Source organism: Uloborus diversus, chromosome 8 (genome assembly GCF_026930045.1).
Source record: "Uloborus diversus isolate 005 chromosome 8, Udiv.v.3.1, whole genome shotgun sequence".
Taxonomy (NCBI): domain Eukaryota; kingdom Metazoa; phylum Arthropoda; class Arachnida; order Araneae; family Uloboridae; genus Uloborus; species Uloborus diversus.
In genome coordinates this window covers 151,378,821-151,401,023 of record NC_072738.1, presented here as the reverse complement: position 1 = coordinate 151,401,023, position 22,203 = coordinate 151,378,821, and the positions used below count along the sequence as shown (strand labels likewise).

Below are 22,203 nucleotides of genomic sequence, written 5' to 3'. Positions count from 1 at the left end.
GGTACTGGGAATGTTTATAGACCAGTTCGAAAAAAATCCGATCGATAGTTCCTCTTTTATTCCAATTTAAGTCACAATCCATTGGATAAATACGAATAAAATTATTGGCTGCAGAAATTAATTCGCGTGAAAGATCTCATCGATAAGAAGTTAGCTGTTGCCATTTTTCTTGAGTTTGAACAAATAAATTCTTTCTTTATTGTTTTATGGCTTTTCATGCAACGGGGGATTTAAAACTTTTTCTATTTGATATTTTTAGCGATTGATTGATCTTGCAAACTGCGTGAGTACAAAATTTGAGTATAGTCACGGCTTCACTTGATACCTGGACCGATTATTATGAAAATTGCTATATATATATATATATATATATATATATGTATTTTGCCACGGAGAAGGTGCATATGCTCATTGAAGCCACTCGCCACCAGGTGGCACTGCAGAGTAGCAACTTCTGCCCCGTTCAACCGATTGTCATGAAAATCAGTATAATGATGTATTTTTTGTTCGCGTAGCAACGCGCGTCGGGTACAGCTAGTTTTAAATAAAAATTTTAATTTGATTTCAGAGAATTCTTTAAATCGTAAAAAAAAGTTTGGCTTAATTTGAAACTGGGTCAAATGAAAGCGGAAGAGAGCTAACATCAGTACCGATGTTAACACGCAGCAAAGTAGACTCATTCAATTCAGGATGAATTTCTCGGTTATTAAAATAAAACTATGTTTTTTCGATAAGTCATATTTCTAGAATTCCTTCGCTGAATGCTTTTCAAATCATATACGATCAACACCGATACCGTTGAAGATTGTCTTGAATTTCCTTTCAGGGTCTTCGATCAATTTCGGAAACTTTCCAAGGGAGAACCATCGAAGTCTGCTCCCCCCCCCCCCTCCCTCCTTCCTAAAAATCATTTAAAGTCTATTAAAATTACGTTTCTGGAGCTTCAATTCCAAAAAAAAATGCCAGTACTTAACGTAAACAAAGATGGTCTAAAACCGTGTTTTTAAGATTTCAATTTCGAAATTGTATCAGGGGTGGTTCCCAAATCCCTTCTTCCCACATCATCAAAGAGTATTCAATTATGACAGCCGCAATTTGTGGCTAAAGCCCCATAGCTCCCCCCCCCCCCCCCACCACCACCACACACACCAACATAATTGTAGACAACTGTTGCGTTTTTAAAAGTGTCAATTTCAAAAAATGAACGGTGGGGTGTTCCCGAACCTTGTTTCCCGAACAAAATCAAAGACAGTCTGAACTCTGAAATGCATTTTTAAAACTGTAATTTAAAAAAATCCTAAATTTGTAGTACCTAGGATAGGAGACTTATTAAGAAAAAAAAAAGATATTAAGAATGCAGTTTTGAAATTTTATTTATTTTTTTCCCAAATAGTGAAATAGTTATCGTGCGCTGTCTTGTGAAGCAGAAGATCTCTCATAGTTTGCCTAAGTCACATTTTCCATCTTTGCATGTCTGTGAAAGAGAGAAAAAATGTTTTATTATCAATAAAAGTTGATTTCATTTGAATAAAAAGGTTTCATTACTTTCATAACAAGTTAGGGGAGAGTGGGGCACAGAGAAACGAAAAATATAAAATTCAAGAAATTTGGAAACTTTCATTCTGTAAGAGAATTTTTAAGGGGAATTTGTAATGCAGCTTAAGTATACAAACTTTTGAAACGCAAAACATTTCATTAGTATTTCAAGTTTTTGAGATAATATAAAACACAAGCTGATGTGCCCATCACATGACTTCCTTTTACTCCAATTTAATGTCATTTCCCCATTATTGGCATTTTTAATGTGATTCCGTAGTTTACTCTCCAAATATCACCAACAGTGGCAAATTGAAGCAATTTTTTTTTTAATCGCCAAATTTGTCGCCGAGTTGGCGAAAAAACTTGGCGACCAGAAGAGTGGAGATATATCAACAACTGTCCGCCAAATTACAACACCACTTGAGTTTACATCGAAATTAACAATGATTTCCCCCCTAAAAGGGGCAAAAGACCCCTTTAGATACTCTCGAATGCAACCAAAAGGTGAGATGCACAACTAGACCCTACTAAGAGTCTACGCACCAAATTTCAACTTTCTAGGACATACCGTTCTTGAGTTATGAGACATACATACGCACATACGCATATCCGCGCATACATACAAACGTATATACAGACGTCACCAGAAAACTCGTTGTAATTAACTCGGCAATCGTCATTATGAATATTTCGCGTGTCTATACGTTCTTAGGCATATATCCACGTGTGGTCGGGTTGAAAAATAAACTCAACATTCATTCGAGGGTGAGTAAAATGGAAATTAAGGTCGATTTTTGAGTGAAAAATTTTTCGCGAATACAATACTTCCTTTTTACTTCCTTTTTCAAAAAAGGAAGTATTGTATTCACGAAAAAAATTATAAATTTTCGGGAATTAAGGTAATTTTCAGCGAAAATTGATGGAATAAGCGCCAGACTTAGTAACATGACAGCAGATTGAGCACATGAAAATAATAATCTACAGTCGCCCCTCGCTACTTCGCGCTTCGACTTCCGCGGTTTCACTACATCGCGGGTTTTTTTTTTTCCAATTATGGCAATGAGCCTTTTTTATGTTTTCGGGTAAACTTTTTCTTAGAAGAGAATTACAAATTATGTCTTTTAAGTAAGGAAAGCTCTTCTTAGGGACTGTAGTTATACTAGTTGAGTGAGTGGAGGTTTAAAATCGCCGAAGGAAGTTTATCTCAATTTAACCTTAAACGCTAACTGCAAAGTGTAAATCACTGTATTATTACTAGGGGATAAATACCAGGGCTGCGGAGTCGGAAGGAAAATGGCCGACTCCGACCCCGATTCCGACTCCTGGATTTTGAAACGCCCGACTCCGACTCCAACTCCGGATTTTTTTAATTGTATTTTTCAATTCCCTCTCTCCCTTCAGGAGAAGGGGGGAAACCTTTAAACAGAGTTTAAAATATAAATTCCTTTTTATGAAAATTTCGCATTTTTTTTGTAAACCCAAGATGCATACAACGTTAGAAATTCAATTTAAAAATCAAATTTTCCAACAGTTACGAGTTTAAAAATGAAATGACTTAAAAATTCCTTTAAAAAAATTGAAAAGGATTACCTTGCCCCCTTTATTATTTAACAAATAGATATTGATCAAATCGTGTGTTTTCAATTTTTGAAAGCTGTAATTTGAGAGGAAAAAAGCTTTTTTTTTTTCTAAGTCCAAGTTCTTGAGAGGGTGTGGTTTGCCCCGGGTGACACCCATGTGGTAGGTGACACCTAAAGTTAATTTCAGAGTTTATAAAAGGTATAAATACTTTAATTCTGAAAATTCTCCCGATTATATTTTAAATTATATTTTATCAATAAAATTTCAACGAAAATAGGGCACATATACGTCAGGAGCAAATTTTACACAAAATGCGGCGGTATACAGATTTATACGAATAGTTTTTACTATACCTATATTTCTTCGTCGCTAAATTTTTAATTTCAATTTTATTGGCTGCTTTAGAATTAACCTTAATGTGAAGATTTTAAGATTAACTGCAATTATTTAGTATTGTAATCAAGAAATTATTTATACTTATTTTGCTCCAAATTTTTTAGTGAGAACCAAACTTATAGAAATAGTCTTAGTAAAGAAAAAAAAACATTAGATTATTTCATCGGATCTTTTGTATTCGTGTTTTCGCGCAAGAACTTATTTGAATTTGTCGATCACTCTCAAAAGTTTCCACCTGAGGTACGGGCCCCGACTTACTAAATTGTTACGTCCCTTTTACTATTTTATAACTGAGATCGAACAAAACACTATATTTTTATTTTTATTTGAAATTGATTACTTGAAAATGTTAGGCGATAAAACTGTTTGCTGACAGTTGCTATATATTAGTTAAGTTAAAAAGCAAGCAAACTAGGGGACGGCTACAGAAAGTTCGATAAGCACTCAAGCTAGCTGATTGCCATTGTAGCAGTTATTTTTTTTCATTAGTAACTTTTTATACATGTAATCGAACCAATTGCTAGTAGTCAGTTTTTAAAAAATGCAATGAGAGTCAGTAAAAATGAAAGACAAAAAGAAGCCCGGAGTCGGAGTCGACATGTTTTCTAACGACTCCGACTCCTTTACCCCAAAATTATTCCGACTCCGACTCTTCGACTCCGACTCCACAGTCCTGATAAATACATCTCTAATGGTGTTCAACAACGTACTAGCTTTTTAAGTTGTATGCGCAATACCTTTGATGAGGATAAATGTAGAGGAAGAAAGGGGGTACTACGGTCACTAACCAGGGTTGGCTTTCTGCCGGCAGAAACTAGTTTTTGCCGTGCCAGTGGCAGAAACTGGTTATAACCGGTAAAAACCGGCAGAAACTGGCAAAAACTTAAAAGCGTCTTTAATAACTCAAGTAAATACTAAATGATATTTGTTTAGATAAAATAAAAAAAATAAACTTCATTTCATCATTTAAAAAATAAAATCCTTTGCTAGTGCCCTTGATTTATTTCGGAAAGGGAACTTTTCAGTTGCAGATGCTCGTAATATTTCGGTTAATCTAACAAAGGACGAAAATTCATATGGGTGCTTAGGAAAGAGGAGTGACATAGAGGATTTAACGGGCATTACTGATTGTAATATGCTCGCTTATATGCTTCATCTAAATTGCTTGTGATTGAAATTATCATGTGCTTCAAGAAGAAAGTGCCAGAATTTTACTTGCTAATATTAAGCTAGATTTTGTACCTATTATCACAGCTTTGCAAAACAAATAGGCTCCATTTCTCGAAACTTGTTTTTCCAGTTAAATTTTTACTATTATCCCAATTACTACATGGTAGATCAGTTTTTAAAAAAAGGAAGTTTCACAAACATTGCTTGTTCCTTCATGCATTGCCTGCTAGCTCTTCTGTTCGAGGAATATTCTAAAGTTTCTCATTTGTGCATATTAAATTGAGAAACTGTTTAGATTTTTTACACCACCTTTTCTAAGAGGCAACTGCGGGGTCCAATCAATGTAACATTTGATTTTGAATTTTGATAATATTGTAATTAAATTGCTTTGGTTAACAACTAATTATTTTCTCCATGCATTTTCTATTGTATGTGATTAGTTAATTTTTTTGCCATATTGTGAGTTTTTCCCAGTTTCTGCCATAAATGTGGCAGAAAGTGGTTTTTGCCATGCCGGTTTTAACTGGTTTCTACCAGTGGTTTTAACCACCTCGGCAGAAACTTGCCAACCCTGTCACTAACTGGAAATTAATTCATTGTTGAACAAGTTGAAGTTCAGCTATTTTCATAGGTTAGTAGTAGTGTGTAAGAACTGCATGTGTGTGTGTGTGTACTTTATCTCTCAATAATTAATGTGATATCGATTCCGTCCAATATATCTCGTTTTCTCATATTTTGTGCAATATATTAAGTAATACAAATGTAATGTTGGATAAGGGTGCTGTTTCATGTCTAGGGGCCTCTAACTATGTTAAAAACCAATTTAAATTGCCATCAATAAGTTTTATGCCCTCTAATTTGGAAAATATTCGGTTTATAAAGACAGAATCCTAATTCGCGGGAATTAGGGAAGAAGTTATCGCAGTAAAGTCTGGAACGAGTTAACCGCTATAAACGAGGGTTAACTGTATTTACAAAACTTAAGACACTGTTATTTTCTTACCCCGGTGGGTCCCACGCCGACCATGTCACAACACAGCTGTCCGTCGGGAGAGTTGTACGTGTTTTCTGATCCATCTTCATAAGTGCAGACGACATGACAGGAACGTGGTCTGTCCTAGTAGAAATGATGATATTGGCGTTATTTTTAGCGGTCCTAAACTGATTATTCACATACCTAAAAGTGGGCTCAAGTTTATGTTAACTAAATTGACCATTTCGCACTCCGGCAAGGGAAGTAACACAATGGGGTTGTTTCCTTCAGTCAAAAGTACTACTTTAAGTCACTGAAATTGATAGAATAAGCAAAAAAAAAAAAAATACCATGGAGCGAGAAACAACCTGTATTTTTTCGACGCTTATTTTTTAATTCATTTTTCAAAATATCATATTTTAAAAATAAGGCGTGGTCTTTATGATGTCAAAAACAATGTACTTTGGCACATCTGTCTCCCGCGTTTCTACGTTATGATAACCAAGAAACGAATGCGCTCAAATATTGCGCTCTACACTAGCTATCAACCATATATTTGCCAACACATGTGATTAAAGAAGACAATTAAGTATTGTGCTCTGTGAATGGCATTTTATCATTTGTGATGTCATCGGCAGAAGCGTAAACAATGAAAGTACACCTTAGTCAGTTTAAAAATGAATATAAGTTATATATATATATATATATATATATATATATATATATATATATATATATATATATATCTTATTAGTAGTAATAAACAGTTTAATTTTGTAAAAATATTTACCAACAATGTCACTTGTTATTTTAACAAGAAAAATATTGTTTAATAACGAAAAATTTTATAAAAATTAAATTAAAACTAAGTAAGCAAACATTTAAGCAGTAAGTTACCGCCCCTAAACCAATGCTAAAGAATTTACCATAGCTATTCAATGAATGAAAATTAAACTGACCTCTCTAAAAGGAACGTAAAATATGAACAAACAGCAGTAACGATTATTGCTTTTGAACTGATTACTTCATCGGCTTATAATTAAATCTATTAATAATGACCTTACATAAATAACAAGCACATATTATATTGTTACAAATTCTGTAAATAGTAATTACTTTTGTGAGTAATTTGTTGTAATCTAACTAAATTTGGCGTTTATTAAATTATCTTTCACCTAAAATTATTGTAGTAACGTAACCTGTAAATAATTTCCTATAATGAATATACAGCCCTCGTACATTCGGCTGAAGTATACGGTCCCCTCATTTCTGAATGATAAAATTTGTGAATGGAAAGAAATAAGCTAGAGGTATAATAGTCTACGATTTTTCTGGAAGATTTGAGAGCTCTTTTCGATGTATATAAACAGCCTCCGCGGCCTAAAAAGTCAGTATCGATTGAGAAGTTGTACTGAGAGCGTATTTGCTCTGTTTATTGCGTTGCATTTCGCTGTGTTGTTTTTCGTATTTGGATGTAAATACGTGTGTAACCGTTGAGTTTACGGTGTTGATTGATATTTGCTTAATTGCCGATGATTAATTTAGCAGTTGCTAACGATCTTTCCTGTATATAGTGTAAATAAATCTCATGTGCTTTCTCAAGAACTGTGTCGTCCTTTCAAGAAAGTTTGAAGCTGCACACAACAATACTCAATACAAATTTTTGTTGAAAGAAGGTTACCATCGGATTTATTTGTTTTTTGCTTATAGTAGTTTGCTTTCTGATTGGAACTGAATGGGGAAATTTACTTCTGTTTTGTTGCAAAATAATCCTCGAATCATCTAGCATGTCGGAAAATTCGAATTCCCCGGCATGCTGGTCAACTTCGCTGTTTTCCGGCATGCCGCATAATTCGTGGTAATACGGTATAATGTTAGTAAAATTTTGCGCCATTGCTGCTTATTCCTCTTCTAGCGCCAATCGCAACACCGAAATCGTTCCTAGTCTCAATTTAACTGCTACCAAGCGTCTCCCTAGAAAGTTCCATTCATGCTCGATGGAACTTAGATGAATCCCTGGATTAAGACCTCGTGGATTAAGAATCTAATTATGATATTTCGTAAAGCGAACATCTCCAATCGTTATTCCCTTGCCGGCCAAGCGATGGCGATTAAACCTAGGCGATATATCGCCAAGTGGTCGCCAAATTTTACCATTAATTCAGTCTGCATTGAGGTTAACACCGATTTGCCCTAAAAAACGTTTAAAATGCCCCTTTTGGAGTATTCGAATGCAACCAAATTAGGAGGTGCATAACTAGCCGCCACTCAGGGTCTGCATACGAAATTTCCCCTTCTACAGCCCACCGTTTAAGAATTATGCGAGGTACAAACGTACAGACGTCTCGAGAAAACTCTTAGCTTGCGTTCGACGAGCTCAACCGGTAGCGACCAGTCGATTAATCACATGACAGCTAATGACGTCAGCCAGTGTTGAAGCATTAGAGATGACGTCATTATTTGTCATGTGATCAACAGACCGGTAAGCTGCCAGTCGCTCATCGAACACAACCTTAATAAGGACTCGAAGATCGTCAAAATGAATATTTTGGCTGTCCACGCGTTCTTAGGTACATGTGCACGAGAGGACGGGTCGAAAAAAAGGAACTCAACATTCTTCATGGAAATTTAGTTCGAAATCTGAGAGGAAAAATGTTCGTGATTACAATACAGTAAGACCTCGATATATGGTCACCCGCTTTAGAAGGTCACCCCGCATATAAGGTCACTTTTCTAAAGTCCCGGCTCGCTGAATAGGAATTCTATGTTATGTATAATCGGGTACATGGTCAGGTCATAATACATTAATCGCTTATAAGGTCACTTTTGTCTGACTTCTTTAAATGATTTCATTGCCTAATAGATTTATTTCCAAGAATTTTCCACGATCTACAATCCTTTAAAAGAGAAAAGTCATTTTTCCTATTAACGTAGTAAATTAACAGTAGAAAGTGAGTGTTACGACAGTGATACTAAAATATGAAGTAGTAACGTGAGCACTCAGTACATACTGCAATTTTTTACCAGTCATTAGAAGCCGAAGAAAATTTTCAGAAGATACTTAGAAACCATTGTGCTTAAACTAAAGAAAAAAACGCGCCAATCCTTTATTAATGTAATTTTAAGCGAGGTAAGTTGCACATCAGTTCTTTGCTTGGGCATATTTGAATGCAGTTTTATTCTAAATGAAAGTTTTAAAAAAGCATTCGAAATTTCTTATTAATTCCAAAAATTTCAGTTGGTTCAAATCAATTTAACTATTATAATTTAATTAATTGATGTTTTTGGACGTATTAAATTTTGAAAAGAATTAATGTATACATCCTTGTAAATACATCCTTATTTATCAATAAATATATATATAAATCGGTTATAAGGTCACCCCGCTTATAAGGTCAGTTTTGTGAAGTCCCGTGGAGTGACCTTATATCGAGGTCCGACTGTACTTCTGTTACTATGGAAAAAGAAGTAAAAATATGATTAAGTGGTGGAAATTATTGAATTTGTTTTAAAAAAGATTCCAAAGTGCCGGACATGCTGGTACTATTTTCGCAAAAATGACCCATTTTAGTGTCATGAGTTCTAAAATGTGTAGAGGTCAGGGTTACCTTTTTGACGTCTTCCACTTCCTTTTCTCCTGCGTTTCTTTCGCAGACCTCGCGTTCCCCGTCGGTCGGCATAACACCACTCAGCTCATTTTTATCAACCGCCAAAATACACAACTATTTTTTTAAAAAAATGAATAAATAAATAACAAAAGAAAATAAAACTAATTAACTTCTACAAAATGAATGCGACAGAAAAAGACTTTAAAATCTCAAAGTGCGCAAAGAAGTAAATTGAAAAGAAGAAGCTGTGTGCTTTCGGTTAAAAAGAGCAATATAAAAATTTCAGTCAGAAAATCAATTTCCTCAATGCATTAAAAAAGTAACGTCAAAGAAATCGTAAAAGGATGTCAGTGGCGGGCCAGGATTCAGATTAAAGCCATAGCACTTACTGCTTGAAATTTGGTACACAAGGACTTCGAGCCCAAGCGTTTGCACCTCGAAGCGAGTTTTTTTATAACTTCGAATTTGATTTTTTTCGTAATTAATTAAGCTAAAACTTCACATAGATAGCCTATTAAGGGATGAAAGATTTTTCATACCCCTTTACATGAGCTTTTTGCCTTCATTAGATTAAGCTTTTACCAATATTCTCACTTTATTAGAACAGCAGCCGTAAAGGTTTCTATTTTAGCGAAAGTCCGGGGCTGAATTAAATTCAAGAATAGAATGGAGGTAAAATGTTACTACAGTTCATAAATTTACTTATCAAACGTACATAACTTGTAACCGTGTTTAGGCGCACCTATAGCTCTGCAAGCTCGTACAAGTTAGTTTGGAATCCGAGAAAAAGATGATCTTCAAAACTGTTTTTTTTTTTAGTTAATTAGTTGATACGGTTTTTTGCGCATTTCCATCAAGTTCATTTTGTGTTCAGGTGGGAGTGAGATTTTAATATTGTAATATTGTTCAAATTGTAATGAGTGCTTACATAAATTCTATTTTCTACTGGAGGGGGAAGGAGATTTTTATTTTGTTCTTTTAATCAGATTCTTCTTAGCGGAAGATTAAATCTTTGCGAATCAAATAAGTTTAAGATAATAAGTTTTCAATAAGTTTATCTTCGGGGGTGTTGGTAAGCGTTATTTTTTGTTTATTCATTTATTTTTTCCTTTATTTATATTTTGTTTATTCATTTATTTATTTATTTTACCAAATGGGCCTTGAATGGCCACGTGGGTGCCGCACGAATTCATCACATAATTTTCTTTACATGGCAACAAATCTGGTCGTATCAACTCTTTGAATCTTTAGTTTATTGAACAAACAAGCTGCATTGCCCGGCTTTGCCCGGTCCACCTTGAGAATACAAATTTTGTCAAGTGACGTACATTCAACAATCAGGCTTTTTAAAAAAAATTTTAAAAAACATCATGATTTCCCTTCCAAACAATGACGACAGATATTAAAATACTTTTAAGGAATTAAATCCAGAGAGATGGATTTAAAATACGTAACCATGGAAACACAAAATAAAATAAGTTTAAGGAATTAAAATGCGAAAGAAAATGGGTCACAATTTGAATGGAATTGAAATTTCTTAAACTTGATTTAAAAAGGCTTGTGACTTTTTTTCCTTTCGAGATAAAAGCTTATTTTTTCGACCACAGGTCGAGTTAGATCTGGAGTAAAAAAGGTCGCTTTTTACAATGGCGTCAAAAAGAAAGTCTGTGGGACAATTCCTTCACTTTTTATTGATTTATTTAATGAAGGAAGTAGTGCCTAAATTTCAGCTCAGCCTAAAAAAGTTCGAGCTAAAAGCGCAAATAACTCCCGCCGTAATAAAGTTAGAGCATTGAAACAAAATTGCGTAGAACGCGCAGAATTCTACCCTTTATAACGATATGTAATATTAATATGTGCAAGTAATTTTTCACCCCCCATATTTGAAAAATTATGTGAAAATTGGACGTAAATTGGTATAAAAAAAGAACTATTTATCGAATTTTATTCAAACTGGTCTGCAAACCTTCTCAGGACTTAAAGGAACAAACTGTGAAAATTTCAGCGCAATCGGCCGGGTAGTTCTCGAATTTTGCGAGCTCAAACACAAAGACACTTTTTGGGGACTTCATTTTATACTATGTAGAGATTCACTGTCACAATTTTTATAATTAATGTAAAGCACTTCCTTTTCATGTTGAATCGGTTTGGGATTTAAAGGTTTTTTGGAATTGGGGCTCATTTTTATGAAATAAGAAAACATAAAACATATTCAGAAACTCCCAGATGTTGAATATAGTAAGAAGGGGAGAAAATGATGAATTAAGATCACGACAAATTGATTTCTGACGAATTTGCATCGCAAGATTAAAAGGGATTTTTATGCGTATACGTATGATAATATATTGTTGCGACGAATTGATATACATTGTCTTACATGAATATTGTGTTCCAAGAATAATTAACTAATCACTACAACGTCTGCAGATATATCTTGAAAAGCATTTACCTCAGATTGTTTATATTCTTCAAACTTGGAGGGCCAGTTATGTGAAATTTGAGTTTACAAAATAATTATCAATCTAAAGTTCCCTTTAAAAGTATAATTTCCCTTAGCTTAAAACCAGGTTTCTTGTAATAGAAAATGCACAGTTAGTTGATGCATGGGACATACCTAATCTTTTGGTTTAATTTATGCAATCAAGTTGCAAAACAGGCATATTGTAACTAAAAAAAGTTGTACTAATGAAGCTCTGCTGAGACAAATAATATTTCATATTAAAACGTAAGCAAAAAATAAAAAATGAATCAAATCTGGATCATTCCACGTCAAATCGCTTAGATTAAATAGTCGGCCGTGCTCTCATGTCCCCAATTTTGTCCGTTATTTTGTTACGAATAGATGTTCAGAATGAGATAAGCTTACTGTCCAACCACGGATTGTATGGAATTTTCAAACGTTCAGATAAGACGAATCTATCTGAATGAGGGGAAAAAGTAAAAGTTTCATGCTCATTTGAATGAGGCTCTGCTTCTGCAAAAGCTGAATCGCTAAAAAATAATAGATTCGTCCATTTTCGGCTGTAAAACGGATGTTTGTCTTTCCATACAATCCCTGGTCAGACAGTAAATTAATTTTTTTTTAGATTTTTTGAATAAATATTGTGTTTTGGAGAATTTTTTTAAAAATTCGATTTTTGATCATTTTTCGAAGTCACCGTTTTGGCATGAATTTAGAAAAATCTCTAATTGCCTTATTTTTCAACCAATTAAGCTGAATGTGGTATCGATTTCAAGCTAGTTTATTTCTCTTTCAGTGTAAACTACAGAAAGTATTCTGTGAATAGTTAGATGTTCCACTCCTTATATTATCTAAAGTCGGGTTTTTATGCTTTTATAATTCAAGGATTAAATAAGTCATATCTTTGGAGTACCGACTAATGATCTGCACAAAATCTTTTTGTAGCATATTTAAATCATTTTTTTTTTTTTGATAGGTAGAAAAAATTAGATGGGAGTTTTTGTTGGTTTGAAATTTTGTTGTTGTTGTTGTCGTGTGCCAGCCAGACTGGCAATTTGGGGTGCGCTGCTTCACTGAACTGGATCCGGTAAATTAACTGCTTTACTGTTAAAACTGTGTCATTTTAGGAGAACACAAAAAAGAAAAAGTGGTCAAAAATGAACGCTACCTACTGGAGTTTAGGGTTCATCCACTGGAGTTAGAGTTAAAATGTCAACAATCAAAATACCACCAAACAAGCAATGGCTTCGTTCTAATGTACAAGCAATTTTCATCCGTTGTATCTTGACGGGAGATTTTCTAGTAGTTTAATAATTGTGTGAAAATACAAGATTATTTTTTTTGTCATGCTTTTTTTTTTTTTTTTTTTTTTTTTTTTTTTTTTTTGAGCAATCACGATTGCTTATTGCTTTCATTTGACTGTTTTTGGCGTCCTATCATTTTATTTTCCCACCGCCTCCCTCCGTCACCGTCGACCGGCTCCTCACGATGCTGCTCCTATAGCGAAAACCGTTTCCAGGTTGCATCCATGTCCTACACACACGCACACATACACACACACACGCACATAATACACACACACACAAACACATGCACACACAAACCCACACATGCACCTACACACACATAACACCTGCACACACATACACATACACACACAAACACATATACACACACATATATACAGACACCTACACATACACACAACCTACCCACATACTCATGCCTGCACACAGACACAAACACATACCCCCCACACACACATACACATACCCCCCACACACACATTCATACACACAACTACCCACACACCTTAAATCAGCACACAGACACAACACACACATACACATACCTCCTACACACAAACACACATACCCCCCACTCACACAAACACACACGCCTTCATACACACACTCGTGATTGCGAAAAAACATAATTTGAATTCAAGATGTCAAAATTCAAAATCTTTTTTTTTTTTTTTTTTTACTATTTGTAAAAGTTGAGGCTCGACAACGAAAAAAATTAAGACACTTAAATCTATATAAACAAAACTAAAAATATATGTGCGTGTATGATCCCTATACAAATCCACAGATAACGTCGGATTTTGACCAAATTTGGCAGAGAGGTTCGTGAGCACCCGAGAAGGGACGTAAGGGGGGGGGGGGAGGAATTCGAAAGCCAAAAAATACCGAACCGTTCAAATTTTAATTTTAGGACCCAAAAAATGGCATTAAATATCTCTTTCTACTCGAAATAATTTTCCCGATTGTTTTGATTTCGAGTCTCGTTCGAAAGCCCGTGAAAAATAACCGTGAAGTACATTTACTTCATCCGGATTTTAAAACCACCAAGGCTGTAAAATCACCAGGAAAAAAGTTATAAACATTTTTAAGTTTTTGTAACATTAATTTTTTAGCTGAAATTTATCTTTTGCCGCGAGATCAGTTTTAATCAGCAAAAATAAAATCATTGAAAAGAAAGATGTTGCCTACTTTTTTTTGAGAAATCACGATTGCTTTTTGCTTTCACTTGACTGTTTTTTGGGCGTTCCTATGATTTTATTTCCCCACCAGCACCCTCCGCAGCACCACCGTCGACCGGCTCCTCACGATGCTGCTCTTCTAGCGAACACCGGTCTCCAGGTTTCGTCAACATCCTACACTTACACGCATACATACACGCACCTACACGCATATACATATATACACCTACACACACATACATACACCTACACACAAACACATACACACACATACATACACCTACACACAAACACATACACACACACCTACACACTCACATACACACAACTATCCACACACTCATGCCTGCACACAGACACAAACAAACACACATGCCTACATACTACGGAGTAGGAAGAAGGAGAGAAATGTCCTACGGGTTTGCTAGTGTAAAAGTGGCAAACGATTGTTCACTTTTTTAGAGGGCGCTGTCGGCGAACCGCTTTCCGTCAATCGCAGCAGATCAATGTAAATGATGCTAAGTTTCTCATTTTTTTAGAGGCAGCTATTAAAGCCAAAAAAGAAAACAAACTACCGGAAGTTGGTTGTAATAAGGGGACAATATAGTGGACGATGTACGGCTTTAGTACACACGAAGTCAGCGCAGTATTTTGAAGGAAAAATTTATTTTATTTTTCATCACCAACTTGCCGAATTTTTCTGCTATTAATATTGCGCTGTGCGATGTTTTATTTATTACGAGTTGGATTTTTTCTATTCCTGTAAATAATTGACAAAAGGAGAATGTAGTACAATTATTTACGTAAATACATTTTTTTAAATTAGTTGTAAATTTCGTGACATGTTTCGAGAACTAATTAAAGCGAAATAATTTTTTTCTTACACTACTTTTAACAGATAAAAATAAATGTTAATGTTCTATTTACTTAACTCCAAACTAATATTGATTATAAATATTTTATTCATGTATTTACTCACTGCTTAGACATAATTATTATCATACCGTTTTATTATTATTGATTTTTTTTCTGCAACCAAACCAAAAAAAATTGGAAAACCTTTTTCATTTAAAAAATACATGTACATATAACATAAATACATGTAAAGAGTAAATTTTAGTTTTTGAAAACTTGATTAATTTCAACAGAAAATCCCACAAATATCTCAAAAAAGCGTTCCAAGGTATAATTTTTTTAATGAATAAGGTTTCTCGATTTCTTTTCCATTTGGTTGTCGAAATAAATGCAATAACAAAAAAAAAAAAAATAATGATAACAATTCTGTTTAAGCAGTGAGTAAATACATGAATAAAATTATTATAATCAGTATCAGCTTGAAGCTAAGTAAATAGAACATTAACATTTATTTTTATCTGTTAAAGGTCGTGAAAGTAAAAGTTATTTCGCTTTAATTATTTCTCGAAACATGTCACGAAATTTACAGCTAATTAAAAATATATATTTATGTAATTAATTCTACTATATTCTCATTTCGTCAATTATTTACAGGAATAGAATCATTCCACCTCGTATAAAAAAGAACATCGCACATCGCAATATTAATAGCAGACGAATTCGGCAGGTTGGTGATGAAAAATAAAATTAATTTTTCCATCAAAATACTGTGCAAACTTCCTGTGGACGAAAGCCGTACATCGTCCACTATATTAGACCCTTATTACAACCAATTTCCAGTAGTATTATTCTTTTTTTGCTTTAATAGCTGCCTCTAAAAAAATGAGAAACTTAGCATCATTTACATTGATTTGCTGCGATTGACGGGAGCGGTTCGCCGACAGCGCCCTCTAAAAAAGTGAACAATCGTTGCCACTTCTAAATAGGAAAGATTTATCTCCTCCCTTCTACCTCCCTGCTACATACACATGCCCCCCCCCCCCCCCCCCCACATACAACCACTCTTTACTTGCGTTTGAGCAGATTTGTATCTGCCCAACGGCTATCGAGTGGAACAGTGAGTAGGCAATGGGCACCACCGGAGTCAGGTCCGTACCTGGGTCCACGGTGTCTAGAGTCGTAAGTGGTTTAGATCTCGTTCCCTTACGGGTAAGGGGGCCCCGGCCGAAAGGTCAGTTCTCTGGAAGCCACAGATGGCATAGCAGAGCGGGGTTCCCTGTTTCGTACCCCCCCCCCCACACACACACACCTACACACAACTACCCACACACTCATGCCTGCACACAGACACAAACACACTTGCCTACACATACAGACATACTCCCCACACACAAACACACACGCTTACATATACACACACACTCGTGACTGCGAAAAACATAATTTGAATTCAAGATGACAATTTTTTTTTTTTTTTTTTTGGCTGTTGTTGACTGGAAACAAATAAAATTCGCGCTTTTGTTTTGATGTTTTTCTACTCTCGGAGGATTTAAAATTTTAACCTTTTGATTAATTTATGGCTATTTATCCTTTTTTTTTCTTTTCTTTTCTTTTCGTTTTTTGAACTGCCAGAAGAAAATAATCAAGGATTTTAGTTGTATTAATGGAGGGTTGCGTTTAATTTAATCTGGACTTTTAGATTTGCCATTAACATCATTTAAGAATTGTTGATGATAAAGCGAATTTTATAGAACTGACTAGCAAAAATACCCGGCGTTGCCTTGGTTAGCAATGAGAAACAATCGTTACTTGCATTTGTTTTCTGTTTTAAGTGAAAGAACTTAAAACACACCTTTTTGACGTGATTTAAAATCGAGCTTCTTCCTTACTCATAAAACTAAAGTAGCAGTAAGTAAAAAGAGCAAAATAGTATTCATTTAGAAACTGAAACACGAAATTTAAGTGTATACAAATTTGAAGAATTTCCGAAATATGAAATTAAACTTCACATGTTTAAAAAGATTTATCAGTTATTACTTATTTTTTTTTACATGGAGTCTTACTTTCTCTGTATGTCTATTGAAGAACGAACTGTTAAAAATATGTAACCGCGCGCCCGTGATCCCCTTAAACTCGCTTTAGTTATTTTGGAAATTTTCAATTATTGTGGGTTCTTGGTGCGATTTAAAATGCTACCGAATTTGCAGGAATCGTTTTGGGATACCTTAAATAATGCTCCCCCCCCCCCGGCATGTTACTAATTTTTGTTAAAGAGATATTGTCTCCATATGCTAAGATACTTTTGGTCACCATAAAATGGCGCTAAACAATTTAATCCGAAATGTTTCCAAAATAAGTAGTAAAATTTCGCGATGGTTTAAATTTGTGCGCAAAGTCACATTAATGGAAGTTTTTGCGCTGTTTATGGATTTACCTAATTTAGTTGCTGGATTATTTTACAGTAAAAAAAGTTTTTAAAGATTCTTTGATTGACGATATTTTGTTTACATGGTGAAAGATGACAAACATTATTACGTAGTCTTTGACTTCAAAAACCGCGAAGTTGAAAAAACTGCCAAATGCATCCGCTACTGAAATCTTTCTGCATAAATTTTGGCGAGGTTTCTGCTGTTAGATTGGATAATGATTAAAAAATCCAATCAGCACAAATATTTAAAAAAAATCCATTAATTACACTAAAGTTCCGTTTAAATGGAAAATAATCAACCAAATCTAGTTATTAGCCAATCTTGGGGAAAAAACGTTACTTTAAGATTTGACTTGAGAAAAGCCTCAAACCTTCAGACAAAACACAAAAACATTCAACAATGCTAACTATGAACTGGGAGTTGAGATGATACACTAAATAATGAATTGGGCTGAGGAAAGCCTTCGAACACGGAACAAAAAAAGCTCATAACGCATTTTTCATACAACTTAGAACTTTCTAACAGATGCCATCTTCAGCAGAAAAATAAGCGCTTTCGATGGACATATAATTTTAATATGTGCACGTATTTTTTTCACCGTCATATTGGGGCATTTATGCGAAAATTTGGACAAATTAGAATAAAAAAGGAACTATCAATCGGATTTTTTTCGAACTGGTCTACAAACCTCCCCAGTACCAAAAAGAACAAACGGTGAAAGTTTCAGCCAAATCTGCCGGGTAGTTTCTGAGATCTTAGGGAACAAATTTACCAAAGTCCATTTTTACTTCCTTTTACAAAAAAGGAAGTATTGTATTCGCGAAAAAATTTTCACTCAAAAATCGCCCTTAATTTCCATTTTGCTCACCCCCAAATGAATGTTGAGTTTTTTTTTCGATTCGACCACATGCGGAAAAGTGCCTAAGAATGTATAGACACGCGAAATATCCATTTTGACCATCACCGAGGTAATTACAACGACTTTTCTCGTGACGTCTGTATGTATGTGCGTATGTGCGTATGTATCTCGCATAACTCAAAAATGGTATGTCCTAGAAAGTTGAAATTTGGTACATAGACTCGTAGTGGGGTCTAGTTGTGCACCTCCCCTTTTGGTTGCTTTCGGATGTTCCTAAGGGGGTCTTTTGCACCTTTTTGGGGGGAAATCATTGTTAATTTCGATGTAAACTCAAGTGGCGTTATAATTTGTCGGACACTTGGCGATATATCGCCAGTCTTTTGGTCGCCAAGTTTTGTCGCCAACTTGGCGACAAATTTGGCGGAGGTTTTTTTTTTTTTTTGGTTTCAATTTGGCCATTGTTGGTGATATTTAGAGAATAAATATTGAATCACATTAAAATAGCGAATAATGGGGAAATGACATTAAATTGGAGTAAAAGGAAGTCATGTGATGCACACATCAGCTCGTTATATATATAGATGTCGCTGTTACTACGAGAATTTTTATAAAAGAGACTTTTTCGGTGCTATTCTTCTAAATTGGGTGGGATTTTAAAAAAGAATAAGGATGGAATTTGGATTTTTTTCTCATTCTGAAAAGGATGTTTGGAGCTATTTTACCTATTCAGATAAATAATTATAGAGCTGACGTTATTGGAAAACTATGACCCTTATTCTGTAGGACATTTTTTTTTTTTTTTGACACATTTTTATAGAGATTTTCAGGGACTGGGGTTATTATTTTGACGGGACATTTTGCAGTACAGTCTTCCTTCGCTACTTCGCGCTTCGACTTTTGCGGTTTCACTGCATCGCGGTGTGTTTTTTTTTTTTTTTTTTTTTTTTTTTCCAATTATAGCGATGAGTTTTTTTTTTATGTTCGCGAGTAAATTTTTTCTTACAAGAGAACTACAAATTATGTCTTTTAAGTAAGGTAAGCTCTTCTTAGGGACTGTAGTTATACAAGTTGAGGGAGTGGGGGTTTAAAATCGCCGAGGAAAGTTTATCTCAATTTAATCTTAAACGCTTACTGCAAAGTATAAATCACTGTATTATTACTAGGGGATAAATACATCTCTAATGGTGCTCAACACATACTAGCTTTTTAAGCTGTCTGCGTAATACCTTTGATGAGGATAAGTGCAGAGAAAGAAAGTGGGTACATACGGTCACTAACTGGAAATTAATTCATTGTTGAACAAGTTGAAGTTGAGCTATTTTCATAGGTTAGTAGTAGTGTGTAAGAACTGCATGTGTGTGTGCTTTATTTCTCAATATTTAATGTAATATCGATTCCGTCTAATATATCTCGTTTTCTCATATTTTGTGCAATATATTAAGTAATACAAATGTAATGTTGGATAAGGGTGCTTTTCATGTCTAGGGGCTCTAACTATGTTAAAAACCTATTTAAATTGTCGTCAGTAAGTTTTATACCCTCTAATTAGGAATATATTCGGTTTATAAATACAAAATCCAACTTCGCGGAAATTCAATTATCGCTGTGAAGTCTGGAACGAGTTACCCGCGATAAACGAGGGTTAACTAGTATTTTCTATTATTTAAGGCTAATTGTGGAACACGTCTTAATTGGCATAACTTGACTGTGCAAAGCCGGGCGACACAGCTCATTTTTATTAATATTATAAATGCGAAATTGACTTTGCTTGCTTGTTTATTACATTTTGACGGCTTAAGTACCCAAACGATCATTATGAAATTTAAAATACACGTTGTCAGGGATTTATAGCTGCTTTGTTTAAAAGGTGCTAAATGTTATTCGTTTATTTATTTTTTATTTATCTATTTATTTTAGATGAACGAGGCATATTTTGTTTCTGGAAATCAGCTCAAAATGTTAAAAAGTTACGTCTGACACACTTTGCAGTCTCAGCTAATTTAGAGAACATTGATTAGATACTAGAACGTCGACGTTCGTGTACCGGAATGTAGGCTCGTTTAGTTCTGGACGAAACTTCTTCTTTCTCGAGTGTGAAGAAACAAAATTCTTGCTTTTACACTGTAAAAAAAATCCGTAAAATTTACAGAAAAAAACTGTCAGCCAGGACGCCAGTTTTCTTCCGTTTATTTTACAGAAATCTTCCGTATTTTTATTATTTATTCAAGCTGATTTATTATTTTATGAAGATTACAAAATGATACTATACTTTCATAAATCCATTTCAATATTTACTATACTACTACGAAATACATATATACAAAGGTAAATTTCCGAATATGCCTCTGTAACAGATGACAAAAAAACATAATAATAAAATATTGATTAGGATGCAATGAAATGGAAGTTGCAAACGATTTAAGACTTACTCGCTTTAAGTAAATATAAGATCAAAAACTCGAGCACGAGAACCAAAATCCAAACACGCGCTCGAAATTTCGAAGATTCGAAGAAAAACAAAGTATAACCGGTTACAGATTCAAAAAAACAGAGAAATCCTGTATTTTATTACGAACAGTTTTTTTCTGTAAAAAATACGGATAACTTCTTCAAAATTTACAGTTTTTTTTTACAGTGTACTTTGAGTCTTTTCCTGTAATCGGGAGTTCTAAAATCGTTTTCCACTTTTTGTTATATTACCGCGATTTACTAAATTTTTTGTGCTGCCAGTTGAAGATAATCAAAGATTTCAGTAGCATTAACGGAAACTCTTACTACGATGCGTGTTTTTAAAGTAAGGTCCGTTTTGAAATAAAAAAAGAACGAGTACAGATAGAGCAAAGAAATTTATTGCACAGAAATCTACCACCCTAACGCTATTTTCCGACATTGCTCCAGTGATTTTCCAAGCATTTGTCATAGCGTGGTACAGGTTTTTGTATACCTATTCGTACAAAGTTGCCGCCTGTGTAGTCGACCTTGAGGACTCTTGGGGGGGGCTTTGGCTAGGACGTTTCTGAACATCCTCTGGGTCTGCCCCCACCTCGCTCGCAGCAACTTTCATTTGTTTTGGCATCTAAAGCATTTTCTAGGTGGTCTGTGCCACAACAGCAATAATGAGGTCAGAGAACATGTTACCCCATGGTTGACTACACAGGCGGCAGTTTTCTACGAATTATTATTCAAAAACCTGTGCCACGCTATGACAAATGCTTGGAAAATCATGGGAGCAATGTCGAAAAATAGCGTAAGGGTGGTAGATTTTTGTGCAATAAATTTCTTTGCTCTATCTGTACTCGTTCTTTTTTTATTTCAAAACGGACTTTACTTTAAAAACGTTCCTCGTATTTAATAATCTATTGCGACTTTTAGATTTGCCAACGTTGTTTGAGAATGGTTGATGATAATATGGATTTTGAGAGACTGGCGTCGTGCCAAATAGCCATAATAACTGAGAAAATAAATATAAATAGAAAACTAAGGCTTATTTCTTAAAAATTTGACTCCATAGAAAATTGAAAAATCTGCAAACTTACCCCACAAGTGAGAACCAGCAGGACTTGGATGACTGGCCAATTCATTGCGACTGAAGTAATGTGCAATGGTGATTTTCTTAATGGCAATATTTATTGGTTTTCGTTCTTAAATAAATTGTTCCCTTCTCTATTGATACAGCAGATAATTTTCCCAAGATATTTTTATAGAGCAGGTGCAGAAAAAGAATGTTTACCCTTCTGCGGGGACAACTAATGAGCGAGCCAAAGTAACTATGACAGAATTTTCGAAATAAGTATCAATTAGAACATTTTTCTTAACTTACATAATTGTCTTTGCTGTGTAAAACATC

The 22,203-nt window shown here is 34.6% G+C and overlaps 1 protein-coding gene across 1 annotated transcript; it reads right to left on the bottom strand.

Annotated features, from left to right (window-relative positions):
• Positions 1-1,355: 1,355 nt before the first annotated feature.
• Positions 1,356-21,980, bottom strand: LOC129228254 (uncharacterized). Its single transcript, XM_054862921.1, has 4 exons — positions 21,893-21,980; positions 9,268-9,381; positions 5,690-5,803; positions 1,356-1,474 (listed from the first exon to the last, which is right to left on the bottom strand). Exons 1-4 carry the CDS (start codon positions 21,935-21,937, stop codon positions 1,436-1,438), a joined length of 312 nt encoding a protein of 103 aa, XP_054718896.1. The 5' UTR covers positions 21,938-21,980; the 3' UTR covers positions 1,356-1,435.
• Between the last annotated feature and the right edge of the window lie 223 nt (positions 21,981-22,203).